The sequence below is a fragment of the Molothrus aeneus genome, chromosome 24 (genome assembly GCF_037042795.1).
Source record: "Molothrus aeneus isolate 106 chromosome 24, BPBGC_Maene_1.0, whole genome shotgun sequence".
Classification (NCBI taxonomy): Eukaryota; Metazoa; Chordata; class Aves; order Passeriformes; family Icteridae; genus Molothrus; species Molothrus aeneus.
The window spans coordinates 7047095-7059466 of record NC_089669.1 but is presented as its reverse complement, the minus strand read 5'-3'; the positions used below and the strand labels follow the sequence as shown (position 1 = coordinate 7059466).

At 61.9% G+C, this 12372-nt stretch overlaps 3 protein-coding genes across 8 annotated transcripts in view; 1 reads left to right on the top strand and 2 right to left on the bottom strand.

Moving 5' to 3' along the window:
- Positions 1-629: 629 nt before the first annotated feature.
- PPIL1 (peptidylprolyl isomerase like 1) lies at positions 630-3491 on the bottom strand. The gene is made up of 4 exons (XM_066565188.1): positions 3379-3491; positions 2055-2209; positions 1907-1975; positions 630-913 (listed from the first exon to the last, which is right to left on the bottom strand). Exons 1-4 carry the CDS (start codon positions 3432-3434, stop codon positions 693-695), a joined length of 501 nt encoding a protein of 166 aa, XP_066421285.1. The 5' UTR covers positions 3435-3491; the 3' UTR covers positions 630-692.
- Positions 3492-3693: 202 nt separating this feature from the next.
- Positions 3694-7263, top strand: PSRC1 (proline and serine rich coiled-coil 1). 4 transcript variants are annotated; one of them, XM_066565186.1, is made up of 6 exons: positions 3694-3718; positions 4892-4929; positions 5012-5069; positions 5490-5835; positions 6025-6430; positions 6517-7263. In XM_066565186.1, exons 2-6 carry the CDS (start codon positions 4914-4916, stop codon positions 6630-6632), a joined length of 942 nt encoding a protein of 313 aa, XP_066421283.1. In that variant the 5' UTR covers positions 3694-3718; positions 4892-4913; the 3' UTR covers positions 6633-7263. The 4 variants fall into 4 exon arrangements, with proteins under 4 accessions (XP_066421283.1, XP_066421281.1, XP_066421280.1 ...); XM_066565184.1 differs by lacking the exon at positions 3694-3718 and adding an exon at positions 3793-3813; XM_066565187.1 differs by lacking the exon at positions 3694-3718 and having other exon boundaries at positions 3861-4929; positions 6025-6181; positions 6260-6430.
- The window catches only part of CELSR2 (cadherin EGF LAG seven-pass G-type receptor 2), a 32069-nt gene continuing 26621 nt past the window's right edge, over positions 6925-12372 (bottom strand). For 2 of the 3 annotated variants that reach the window (XM_066565182.1, XM_066565181.1), the window contains 8 exons: positions 11713-11839; positions 11119-11235; positions 10906-11036; positions 10254-10342; positions 10018-10161; positions 9258-9464; positions 8956-9184; positions 7540-7765 (listed from right to left, as the gene is read on the bottom strand). In XM_066565182.1, coding sequence (XP_066421279.1) covers positions 7738-7765; positions 8956-9184; positions 9258-9464; positions 10018-10161; positions 10254-10342; positions 10906-11036; positions 11119-11235; positions 11713-11839 — 1072 coding nt within the window. In that variant the 3' untranslated portion in view covers positions 7540-7737. The other variant, XM_066565180.1, reaches the window with a different exon arrangement.

Here is a 12372-nt window from a genome sequence, read left to right as displayed (position 1 = left end):
CCCTTACTCAGAACCTTCCCAGTATCCCCACAGCCCCTGCAACTGCAGATGCAGAGTCCCCCAGTCCTCTCCTATCCTTCAGTAGGTCCCAGTACCTCCCCTGCACCATTCTGGTAACATCCAGCAGCTCCCAGTACTGTCCCGGGTCCTGCAATGGGCGCAAGGGGGGTGACATCAAGAGCCAGAGGAGGCACCCATTGCTGGGGGGGGTTACCCAGTGCTGGGGGGGGAAGCCAGTGTGTGCTGGCTTGAGGACTCCACTGCCAGTTCGAGGCTCCCCAGTGCTGTGTGGGGAGCCCACTCTGGGGGGACAGCACCAAACCCCCCCCTTTCCACCCAAAGCTCAGTGATCCAATGGGTCCATAGTAGAGGGACACTCTGGGGTGTCCCAGGAAACTTTGAGGAGACACAGACACAACACAATAGGGGTAAATTTGGGTCTCTGGCATCCACTCTGCATGCCCAGGAACTGGGGCCACTGGGAGCTCCATGTCCCCATGGAGAGACACCCACCCCTCCAAGGGCACCCACAAACCCTTTTCGGGGGGGCTCACAACCTTCCAGACCCCACTATGCCAAAGACATTTCCCCCACCTCCCCCTAAAACCACCACTCTGTGAGGGAGCCCACCACATCCAGCCTCCTTTATTACAAATGAGCAGTACAATTTGGAGGGAGGGCACCCCACACCCCTATCCCGAGGGATATGCCTTGATGACCTTTACATCATCGAGGGGTCGGTCCTGGGAGTTGGTCTCCACCATGGCTAGGCGCCCCAGCACCCCCATTCCTTGGCACACCCTCCCAAAAATGCTGTGCTTCCCATCCAGCCACTGTGCTGGGCCCAGTGTCAGGAAAAATTGGCTTCCATTGGTGTCCGGCCCTGCATTGGCCATTGCCAGAATCCCGGCGCCTGTGAGACATGGGGACGTGTCACATCATGGATGGGGATACAGGGAACATGCCACCCCACAGCCAAGGTTCCAGCATGATAGGGGACATGTCATCCCATGGTAGTATGTCATCTCATGGCCAAGATCCCCGTATCATGGGAAACATGTCACTCCAAGACTGGGATCCTGGAGGGTGTCATCCTATGGCTACGATCCCTGGGACGTGTCACTCCATGGACAGGCTGCAGGTGAACCTGTCACCTGACAGAGGAGTCTTAATGGACATCAGTAACAACTTGCTCCCATTGGTGTCCAGCCCCATACTGGCCATCACCAGGATCCTAGTGCCTGTGGGACATGGGCCAAGGATCCTGGCACCCTGAGGGACATGCCATGCTATGGCCAGGGTCTTGGAGGACATGCCATTTCAGGGATGGGGTCCCAGGGGATATGGAGGACATGCCACCCCATGGATGGGGTCTCAGGGACATGTCATCCCCTGGCTGAGGTTCTGGTGTCATGGGGAAAATGTCATCCAATGGAGAGGTCTTAGGGGAACATGAGGAAGAATTGGCTCCTGTTAGTGTCCAGCCTCATGTTGGCCATCGCCAGGATCCTGGTGTCTGTGGGACACAGGGACATGTCACATCAGGAATGCGGAAATAGAGGACAGGGCATCCCATGGCAAAGCTCCTTGGGGTCATGTCACTCCATGGATGGGGTTTTGGGGACACAGAGAACTTGTCACCCTATAGACAGGATCTCGGGGGACAGGGGAGACATGCCACCTCATGGCCAGAGTCCTGGAGGACATACTCCATGACTAGCCTCCTTGAGACATGCCCACCCCATGACTGGAGTCCTGGGAGTCATGTCACTCCTGGGATGAGGACACAGGGGACATCCCATCCCATTCCACAGGTGTGTTCTCAGGGGTTCTGGCCCTCTATAGGTGGGGTCCTGGGGTCCCAGGGATGTCCCTCCAGTGTTCTCCCACTGCTGGCCCCACTCACCAGTGAACTTCAGGTCCGGGTGCAGCTCATCCTCGAACTGTTTCCCGTAGATGGAGGCACCACCACGGCCTGCAGGAGGATTTGGGGGTCAGCAGGAACCCCTGGCACCAGGGCGGGTCCCAGGAAGATTTCAGAGGCCTGTGCTCACCAGTACCCGTGGGGTCCCCTCCCTGCACCATGAAGTCCTTGATGATGCGGTGGAACTTGGTGCCATTGTAGTACCCACGGCGGCTCAGCTCAGCAAAGTTCTTGCAGGTGCGGGGGGCATGTTGCCAGTACAGTTCCAGCACAATTGGGCCCATCCTGGGATGAGAACACAGGGAATGGGAACGGGAAAGGCATCAGAAACAGGGAAGTAATCCCCACATCCCAAAGTGGTACCCACATCCCCAGCTTCAGATCAAAGCCAGGGGTTGTGTTGCCAGTGCAGCTCCAGCACCAGCAGGCTCATTCTGTGAATGGAAACAGCAGGAATGGGAATGGGAATGGGAACTGGAGACAGGGTCATCACACTGTGATTCCCACACCCAGTTTCAGACCAGAGCTATGGGCTTTTTCTGCCAGTACAGCTCCAGCACTGGAGAGCCCATCCTGAGAACGGGAAAACCAAGAACAGGAATGACACTGAGAATGGGGAACAGCACCAGGAATGGGAACAGGAGATGGGGTGGGTCACCCTGCTGTGAACTCTTCCACCTATAGGGTCAATTCTTGCAGCTGCAGGGCAGGGTCATCCCACTGTGACCCCCAACCCCAGTTTAAGACCAAAGTCAGGGGGCTGTGCTGTTAGTACAGCTCCAGCACCAAGCACGCCCATCCAGGGAATGGGAAATAGGAATACTGGGAATGGGAATGGGAACAAGAACAGGACGGGTAACAGGAAACACCTCAACGTGATCCCCCACTCCCCCCTCATATCCCCCAGGGTCAGTCAGGGACAGGGACCACAGGGGTGAGAGAGGATGGGGGGCAATGGGACACCAGGAGGACATGGATGGCTCTTGGTAACAGGGGAAATAAGCAGGACTGCCTGGTTCTGTGCAGTATCGGGAGACACTGGGGCTAACAGGATACCACGGGATCACTGGGATCTGCCTGGTACCGAAGGGCCTGGGGGTTACGAACACCAGGGGGGACACCGAGGGAACCAGGGGCCCTCTAGTATCGGGGCGGAAACCAGGACTGGTTCATACTGGGGGATAACGGAGCTGTCCCGTTCTGGAGACACTGGGAGTTTCTTAGCACCTGTGGAGTTCAGGGTCTGCCTGATACCGGGGGCTCACGGACACCGGGGACTGCCCCGTACCGGGAGGATCAGGGACTCAAGAACACCGGGGCTGCACGGAAGCCGGGGAGAGAGGGAGCGGACACCGATTTACCGCCAGTGCCGCGGAAGGGGGCGGGACAAGGGGTGGGCAGGGCCTCCCGTGCCGGTACCGGTGCCGGTACCGGGGCGATGCCCCGCCCCTTACGTGGTCTCCATGGAAACGGTGGGGGGCTGCCAGGAGTCGGGCGGGACGGCGGCCATGCTGCGGAGGAACCGATGGCGGAACGACCCTCAGGCGCCGCGCTTCCGGGCCACACCCCCAGCTGTTGGGGGCGGGGCGTGGGGGAGGGTAAGAGCCAATCATCGAGACGAAAGGCGAGGAGACTGGCCAATCAGGATGCACACTTAAAGGGAGCAGGCCAATCGGAACCCGGGGCGGGCGCGCCGCGTTTGAGCCGCAAGGGGAGGGGGAATTCGAACGAGACCACGCCCCTTTCGTTAGGCCACGCCTCCTCGGCGCGCGCGACGAGCGGGAGCCGGGGGCGGTGAGGTGGCGGGGGAGAGGGGGGACGAGGGCAGACCGAGACCCCCGGGGAGAGGGGAAACAGGCGGGGAGATCGGGTGGGCCGCGGAGCGCCGGGTAAACCACCCCATGCGGAGATGGGGAGACGTGGGGTCGGGGTGAGGGGCTGGGACCCCCTGGTAGGGGCTGAGGACCCCCAGGGCTGGGACTGTGGCCCCCGGTGGGGGCTGGGACCTTCTCAGTGTGGGGCTGGGGTCACCAAGGGATTGGGGTGCGCGGCTGGGACTCGTCGGTGGGGCTGGAACCCTCTTAGTCTGGAGTTGGGACCCCCCAGTGTGGGACTGGGGTCTCCTGGGCTGGGGCTGAGTGGCTAGGGGATTCCACAGGTGTAGGGGAGGGATCGCCCCATTATGGGGCTGAGACCCCACAGTGTGCGGCTGGGAGGCCTAGGAGTGGGAATGGGACCCCCAGGGTCGGAGTTTGGGTCTGAGACCTCCGCCGGTATGGGAGCTGGGAGGCCTAGGAATGTGGATGGGCCTCCCTCGGGATCGAGACGCAGAGCTGGGACCCCTCAGTGTGGGGCTGGGGTCCCTGAGGGACTGGGGGTGAAGGGCTGGGATCTCTAGGTACGGGAATGGGGTCCTCTTGCATGGGGATGGGACCCCCTGAGGATCAAGATGTGGGGCTGGGGATCCTCCGGAATCGGGGTGTGGGGCTGGGGGTCCCCCGGGATCGGAGTGTGGGTGTGGGGCTGGGACCCTCTGGGTGTGGAACTGGGGCTCCCCTGGGTGTGGGGCTGCGACCTCCCAGCGGGGTTGGGCCCACTCAGTGTTGGGCTGGGGTCCCCGATAGGGACTGGGAACCACCATTGTGGCACTGGGGACTCACACGGATCAGGGTGCGGGGCTGGGACTTCCCATCGTGGCACTGAGGACACCCGGGCTGGGGGTGCTGGCTGTGGGTTTCCCGGGCAGGGGTCGCCAGTGTCACCCCCGCCTACTGGCGCTGGCGGAGCCATCCCTGTCCCCATCCCGGTGGCACCGAGCCCAGCGGTGCCTGGCACTGGCCGTGTCATCCGCGCGCTGGCTGGTGCCACCGGTCCCCCGCGGGGGGTTGGGGACACGGCGAGGGGCGGGTAGGGGCACGGGTGGGGAACCCCGATGGGGTCGGTGGTGACCCCCCCCAGCTCCCGCAGGTGGCCCCGGTGCCCCGAGGCGATGGCCGAGGACCGAGGTACGGCAGCACCAGTGCTGCATGTCCCCCGTGTTTCCCCCCTGGGGCGGGGGGCCGGGGCTCACCCCCAGTGTCCCCCTAGATGTTCGATTTGTCACCGAGGAGAGCTTCGACTTCGGTGTGCTGTCGCCGTCTGACAGGTATGGGAGGGTAGTGGGGACAAGGGCACCCCATGAATGGGAACAGGGGGGACAGGGCACCTTGTAGTTGGGAACGTGGGGAATAGGATGGGACATGGAGGACAGGGTACCTCATTGTCAATGTCCTAGGGGACTTGTCACCCCATGGATGGCGTTGTGGGGGATGTGGCAACTCTTAGCTGGAGTCCTGGGGGCCATGAGGGACATCACACCCCAAAGATGGTGTTCTCATGGGTCACCCCATGAACACAGTTCTGAGGGTCCTGTGGATATGTCCCCGTCATAGATGTGGTTCTGGGGGTCCTGGGGGACATGTCACACAATGAATGGAGTCCTGGGTGGCATGGGGGGGTGTTCTTCTTGGCAGCGGTGTTTGGGGGGCTGACACAGCCATTCTCCCTCCCCCCTTCCCATCCGCAGCCAGGAGGAAGAGGAGGATGAGGATAGCCCAGGCAGGGGGTGCCGGCACGGGGGCAGCAATGGGCGCTGGAGTCCCCTGAGTGGGGCCCGTCTGGAAGAGATGGTGCGGGAGGCCACGCGCCTGGCGGCACAGTTGGAGGGGTGTCACCTGCCCGCTCCCGGAGACCCCCCCGGACCCAGCACCACATCCCCCAGCACACCCCGCAGCCCCCGCCGCCAGACCTTCGTGGTGAAGGACAGCCCAGTGCGGGCGCTCCTGCCCACCGTGGAGTCTCAGGGACCTGCCCCCATCCCCCGCCCCCCCGCCAAGCCCCGGGGGGCCTCTGCTGCCACCAGTGTCCCCAAGGTAGGTAAGACCCGGGGGTAGGGTTCCCAGTGTGGCTGTGTCCCACCTGGACTGAACACCCAGATCCCCCCCAAACCCATCCTGGATGGGGGCAGTGAGTGCCCCCCTTTCTCCAAGGGGCATCGTGAACCCCCCAGCCCTGTGGGTGGGGGAGCACTCACTGAGTGATGTCCCCCACTCTATTTTCAGGCACCCCCCAGCCGTAATTCCACAGCAGCGGCAAAGGGACCCTTGGGTGGCAGGGGGCTCCCCCCAAGCCGCGCGGGCCCACCCCGGCCATGCCCTCCCCAGGGGCAGAGGGCTGGTGCCCGGGGCAGGTCAGAGCCCCCCCAGGCGGGGACAGCAGGTAGTTATGGCAAGGGAATGGGGACACCATGGCCATGGGGGCTCCTGGGCCGTACCCCAACCCCCCCTCTCTCCCTAGGCCAGGCTAAGGTGAGGGGGGGCACAGTCTCCTGCCCCCCCCCAACCCGCCAGCCCCACACCAGGACCACCACCATCCCTGTCCCCTCCGGCTGTTCCCCGGCACCCACTGCCCTCCCCAAGGTGTCCCCTCGGACTCCAGCAGCGGGTGGGAGGACCCCCACCCCCAGAGGTAAGGATGTAACGGGGTTCGGGGGGCGCAGGGGATGCCCCATCCCCCATGCCTCAGTTTCCCTGTGGCTTCTCTCTCCTTTGCAGGTGCAGGGGCAGCACGGGCAGCCCCCACAACTGGTGCCTCGGGGTGCAAACCAGGACCCCCTCCCACCCGCCTGCGGCCCTCCCGCAAGACGGTGGTGAGCAGCACCCCGAGGTGACACCCCCAAACCACCCCACACCCACCCAGAGGCCCTGGGTGCACCCAGATCCCCCCTAGGTACCAGCTAAGGTACCTAGGCTGGTACCTAGGCAGAGCCAAGGCCACCCCAGAGATTAGTTGAGACATCCACTGGGTTTTGGAAGGAGGCAGGCAGCACCAGGGCCCCCCAGGGAGCAGCCAAGGCACCCGTTGGGTTGACAGGTTGGACAGGTTGCAGAGCTGGAACCCCCAGGGACCAGCTGAGGTTGGGGTGGCAGAGCCAGGGGCGTCCCCAGGGATGAGCCGTGGCACTCATTGAGTTTTGCTTTAATTACAAAATGTCTCATCAGCAGTAGGAAACCCCCCACATTCCCCAGCAACCAGGGTCCTCTCATCCCCCCAACACCCATCCCTGTGTTCCCCCACCTGAGCCTCACCCCTGGGCAGGGGGGTCCCGGATTTCCCTGTAACCCCTAGCTGATCCCCCCTCCACATGCTCCCCACCTGGGGGAGTTGTCACCATGGGACACCTTTATGGGAGTTGGCACCTTGCGGGGCAAAGGGGGGTTGGCACAACGGGGGAAGTTGGTTATAAATTCCTTTTTTTGTATTTTCATGTATTTTTTAAATAAAACACTCTGCTGGGCAAAGGTGCTGGGGGTGATCATGGGGGGACAACAGGGGCACCCTGTGCCACCTTCCCAAGGTGTCAATCCCTGCAATGATGCAAAGTGCACTGGGGGGATGGTTGTGGCTCCCTGCTCCTTCCTGATGTCCTCCCAGTCCTTGCGCACCCCCAGTCCTGGTGTGTTCTACCCCCTGCCCCCACCATGCTGGTGCCCTCCCTGTCCTGGTGTCCCTGGCACAGTGGGTGGGCTGCCTGCTGGATGGGTCCCCATTAGATCGAGGTCTCGTCGCTCCTGGTGGGGGGACAGACAGATGGGGGGAGGGGGGGGGGATAGATACAAAGTGCAGGATGGGGGGAGAATAAAAAACAAGACAGACAGATGCATGATGGAGGAGGTGGACGCCAGGGTGCCCTCTGTGACCCCCAGCACCCAGCGCCAACCCCTGGGACGAGATGGTGGGGTGGGGTTTGGGGGGGAGCCCCCAGCCCCCTTGGGTTAATGGAGAAAATTAAAAAACAGAAATCTGGGGGGTAGAGGGGGAGAAAAGAGTAGGGTTAGTTCTGCTGTGCCATCTCTGCCCTAGGCATTTGTGGGTGGTCAGGGGTACCCAGTGGGCACCCCAGCCCCCAGTGAACACTCCAATGGGCACCCTGACACCTAGTGAGCACCCAGTGGTCAACGGGCACCTTTGGACAGTCAGTGGGCACCCAACATGCACTCCAACACCCAATGGGCACTGTTAGACCCGAGGGGCCCCCAGTGGTCAGTGGACACTCACAAATAGTTAACGCACACCCAACAGGTGTTGTTAGACCCAAGGGGCACCCAGTGTGCACACAGAAGTCATTAGGCACCCAATGGGCAGTCAGTGGACACCAAATGGATACGTGATGGTCAATGGATGCACAATGGGCATCCGATAGGCACCCATGAACAGTCAACTGGCATCCGATGGGTGCACTTAGACCTGATGAACACCCAGTGAATATTCAATGGGTATCCAGTGGGTATTCTGTGGGTTCCCCAACCCTCAATGGGCACCCAGTAGGAATCTAGTGGAAAACCAACACCACCTTTGCACCCCATGGGCACCCAAGAGGAATCCTGGCACTCAATGGTCACCCGTTGGTTACCCTAGCACCCTACAGACACCCAGCAAACACCCTACATGTGATGGGCACCAATGCGCAACCTGGCACCCAATATTCATTGGATCTGGCACCCAATATTCATTGGATCCAAAGGGACTGCTGGGACCTGATGAGCACCCAAGAAGGAACCCTGGCACCTGATGGGCATCCAAAGGGCAACTGTTGGGCACCCTGACACCCAGTGGACACCCAAAGGGAACCCTGGAACCTGATGGATATCCAACAGGTAATGTTGTACCCAGTGGGTGTCCAGTCAGTACTGTGGCACCTGATGAGCAGCCAACAAGCAGTGTTGGATCCAATGTGTGCCCAATGGATGGCACCTGAGAGAAACCCTGGCACCAAATGAGAGTGCAACAGGAACCTTGGCACCCTGGTACCCAGCTATCCTTGCATCTGATAGGCACCCAAAGGGTACCCAACAAGTGGTGTTTGACTGCTTGTCCACCCAACAGGAACCCTGGCACCCCAAGGGCACCCTCAAACCCAAAAGGTGCCCAGAGGGAATCCTGGCACCCAAATAACTCCCAGTGAGCACCCCTCAGATGTGGTGGGCACTCACTCAGAGCCAGAGGAGTCCTCGTCTGCAGTGCCTGTGCGGATGCTCATGGCAATGGGGGTGAGGCCACTGAGCTGCTCCTGGAGGCTCTGCCGAGGCCGGGGGACGGGGGGGGGGCCCACGTCGCTGCCTGAGGAGGCAGCCGTGCAAGCAGGAGGCGGTGGGGGTGGCCCAGGGCGCTGGGCACTGCCCCGCTCACTGATGGGGGGCAGGCACTTCTTCTTCAGTATCCCTGCAGGAGCAGCATCACTCATGGGTGAGGAGGCCAGATTTGGAGTGCCCACCCATGCCATGGCAGCCCATACCTTTGTGGGGGTGAGGCAGGGGCAGCAGCAGGGGGTCCCTGGGGAGTGCCTCGCCGTTGGGCCGCGGGGAGTCACCGCAGGGGTGTCCCTGCCCCCCTGCTGGCTGCACTCGCAGCCCCTCGCTACCTCCTGGTCCCTCACTCTCGCTCGCTGTTGTCACAAACTCCCCTGGCCAGTATGGGCATCCCGGGGGCACCAGGGGGTCACCTGTGGGGAAGGAAGGAAGCTGGGACAGGCAGGACCAGGGACCCTTCCCATCCTCACTGGGTGCCCCCATCACCACATAGTGTGAGAAATGCACCCAAACCCATTGCATCAGTCCCATCCACACCTCAGACTGGACAAGGGGCCATCTTTCCCCCCTGGGAGCCCCAGTCAGCACCTCTGACTGCATGAGGAACCCTCAAACCTTTTAGATGTCTCCCATCACCACACCAGACCGGACAAGGGACCCTCTCCCTCATACCCACTATACCCACTATGTGTTTATCAGAACTCCAGGCTGGACCAGGGATCCTTTGTCCACTGTGTGCCTCCTGCATCAGGCAAGATGAGAGACCTCCTCCCACCCCCCACAAATCTATTCAATGGCCCTATCACCACTCCAGACTGGACAAGGGACCCCTACCCCCACCAGGTGCTCCCCATCACTGTCCTGGATAAGGCGAGGGACCTCCCCCAACCCATTGGGTGCCCCCCATCAGCACCCAGCCAGGCTGAAGGTCCCCCATCTCCATGGGGTGCCCCCTGGGGGTGTTACCAGGGCCAGGGGGACTTGTCAGAGCCCCGGGCAGGGGGTCCCAGCCACACGGGGCCTCATCCTCGCTGTCGGAGGAATGTGTGGAGCCATAGGATCCACTCGGGTCATCCAGGGACAGGTCACTGTCCGACTCTGTGTCGTGCTCTGGGGGGGGTCACAGGTCAGGAGGTGCCCAGAGACACCTCCTGCCCCCTGGGCTGAGGCTAGGGGCACTTGCCCCATGGGTGAGGCCATACCCTCGGGCTGGTCCTGGGCGTCAAGGAAGAGCCCCCCAGGCTCAGGCAGTGGAACTGGCCCCGGGCTGCCTGCCAGACCTGAGTCCTCCCTGTGGAGACACAATACTCATCAACACCTGATCCCCACTCACAAACACCTACCATCCACTGTCACCCACTGACTGACACCAACCCACTGACACAATATCCATCCACTGACACTGCCAACACCCCAATATCTACTGACACCCACCACCCTGATATCCATCACCCTGACACCTACTCCTGCCACCTCTTCACCCCAACACCCCCTCAACCCCCCACTCTGTGACCACCCTGCCACCTCACCACTCCATGTGCATGACACCCTGCCACTGTAGTGCTGGGCACCCATGCCACTGCCCCACCACCCAGCCATCCCAACACCCCCACAAGCACGCCACCCCACCATCCACCAATCCCAACACCCCCACAACTATGTCACCCCACCACCCACCATCCCAATACTCCAATGCCATGCAATGCCATATTGCCACCCCAACAACCCACCACTCAACCACCCCAGCACCCCGCTACCCCACCATCCCATCACCATTCCATCTTGTCATCCCAGTGCCACACCAGCTCAGGACCCCACAAAAACCCATGCCCCGGTCCCAGCTGTGCCCAGTACCGCCGCACAAAGGGGATGTAGCTGTGGTGGCTCTTGCCCGAGCGTGCAGTGCTGTGCAGGGACCCCGAGGACCCACCACCTGGAGGGGGGTACAGTCGCCCTGCCACGTATGTGCTGTCCCTACCATAGGCCTGCCAAGGGCACAAGGATGTCATGGCCATGGCACAGGTTGCCCTTCTGTTCCTGGCACCCCCCATGTGGCCCAGCACTCACGGGAGTGAGGGTGGCCTTGGTGGCCAGCGGTGGGTGGTGGCAGCGGGCACAGCTCAAACGAAGGCTCCTTCGCACCTCCTTGCTCAGCACCACACAGGACAGGAAGATGAGGGGGCCCTGGGCAGAAAGGGGGCGGGGGGACAAGGAAGGGTGTGTACAGCCTGGGAGGATACCAGCAGCACTCTGGACCAGTCAAGGGGTCACCATCCAGACTGGGTGCATCCCATTGGCACCTCAAAGAGAATGAGCATGCCCACCACTGATATCTCAAATTGGATGAGGGACCCCCATATGCACTGGGTGCCCTCCATGGGCACCACGGAGTGGTTGAGGTGCTCCCGTACACACTGGATACCTCCCATTAGTGCCCTGGATATGGCATAGGACCTCTCTGTGCCCACTGGGTGCCCTACAAATAGGTGTGGGACTCTGGAGGTGCCAAGGGTGTGAGTTTCAGGGGGCTCTGGGATCTCTGGGAGTCCCAGGGGTCATGGTCACTGGGGCAGAGGCTTTGGGGTTCTGGAGTCTTTGGGGGTCCCAGGGGCGGTGGCTCTGGAGGTTCCACGAGTGGAGTCTCAGGTGGTTCCCACTGACCTGGAGGCAGTTGGAGGCGGCGAACAGGTAGTGACAGAGCAACGTGTCACTGTTGACTGAGAGCAGGGCCAGAAGCCAGGCCAGGCTGGGCATGGCCAGCAGGACTGCAGCTGTGCGCACCCCAGACCTGAGCACCCCAATGGCACCCAGTGTTACCACAATGACATCTCATGTCATAGCCCTCTGTACTTCTGATCCCTGGGGTTGCCCCAGCCCCTCATGGCCCCCTCCCCCTCCAGATGCCCCAACTTCCCCCTGACCCACTCTGCCATCCATGGGTGCTCCAGCCCCCTGAGCTCCCCTGTTCCCTGTGGGCCCAGCCTAACTCCAGCCCCCTGTGCCCCTTGCCCCAATGCCCTTCTGCCTCCCCATGGGTGCTCTGTAACCCCCTGCCCCCCTAGATGCCCCAATCTCCCCTGACCCCCTCAGTCCCCCATGGGGGCCTCTGCCCTTGATGCCCCCCTGACCTCCACAGGTGCCCCAACCTCCTGTGCCCCCCTGCCCTCAACAGATGCCCCAGACCTCTCTATCCCCCAACCCACCATGGGTGTCCTAGTCCTTCCTGTGCCCCCCTGCCCTCCACAGTTGCCCCAACCTCCCGTGCCCCCATGCCCCCATTGGCTCTAGCCCCCCGTACCCCCCTGCCCCCCATGCCCCTTT

Excerpts from the sequence above, each read along its gene's own strand:
- PSRC1 (XM_066565183.1), top strand. The coding sequence starts at position 4,857 with ATGGGGTCGGTGGTGACCCCCCCCAGCTCCCGCAGGTGGCCCCGGTGC. Across the intron at positions 4,930-5,011 it reads GGCGATGGCCGAGGACCGAG|ATGTTCGATTTGTCACCGAG; the intron begins GTACGGCAGCAC and ends GTGTCCCCCTAG. Across the intron at positions 5,070-5,489 it reads GTGCTGTCGCCGTCTGACAG|CCAGGAGGAAGAGGAGGATG; the intron begins GTATGGGAGGGT and ends TCCCATCCGCAG.
- PPIL1 (XM_066565188.1), bottom strand. The coding sequence starts at position 3,434 with ATGGCCGCCGTCCCGCCCGACTCCTGGCAGCCCCCCACCGTTTCCATG. Across the intron at positions 1,976-2,054 it reads AGGGGACCCCACGGGTACTG|GCCGTGGTGGTGCCTCCATC; the intron begins GTGAGCACAGGC and ends ATCCTCCTGCAG. Across the intron at positions 914-1,906 it reads CCCGGACCTGAAGTTCACTG|GCGCCGGGATTCTGGCAATG; the intron begins GTGAGTGGGGCC and ends CATGTCTCACAG.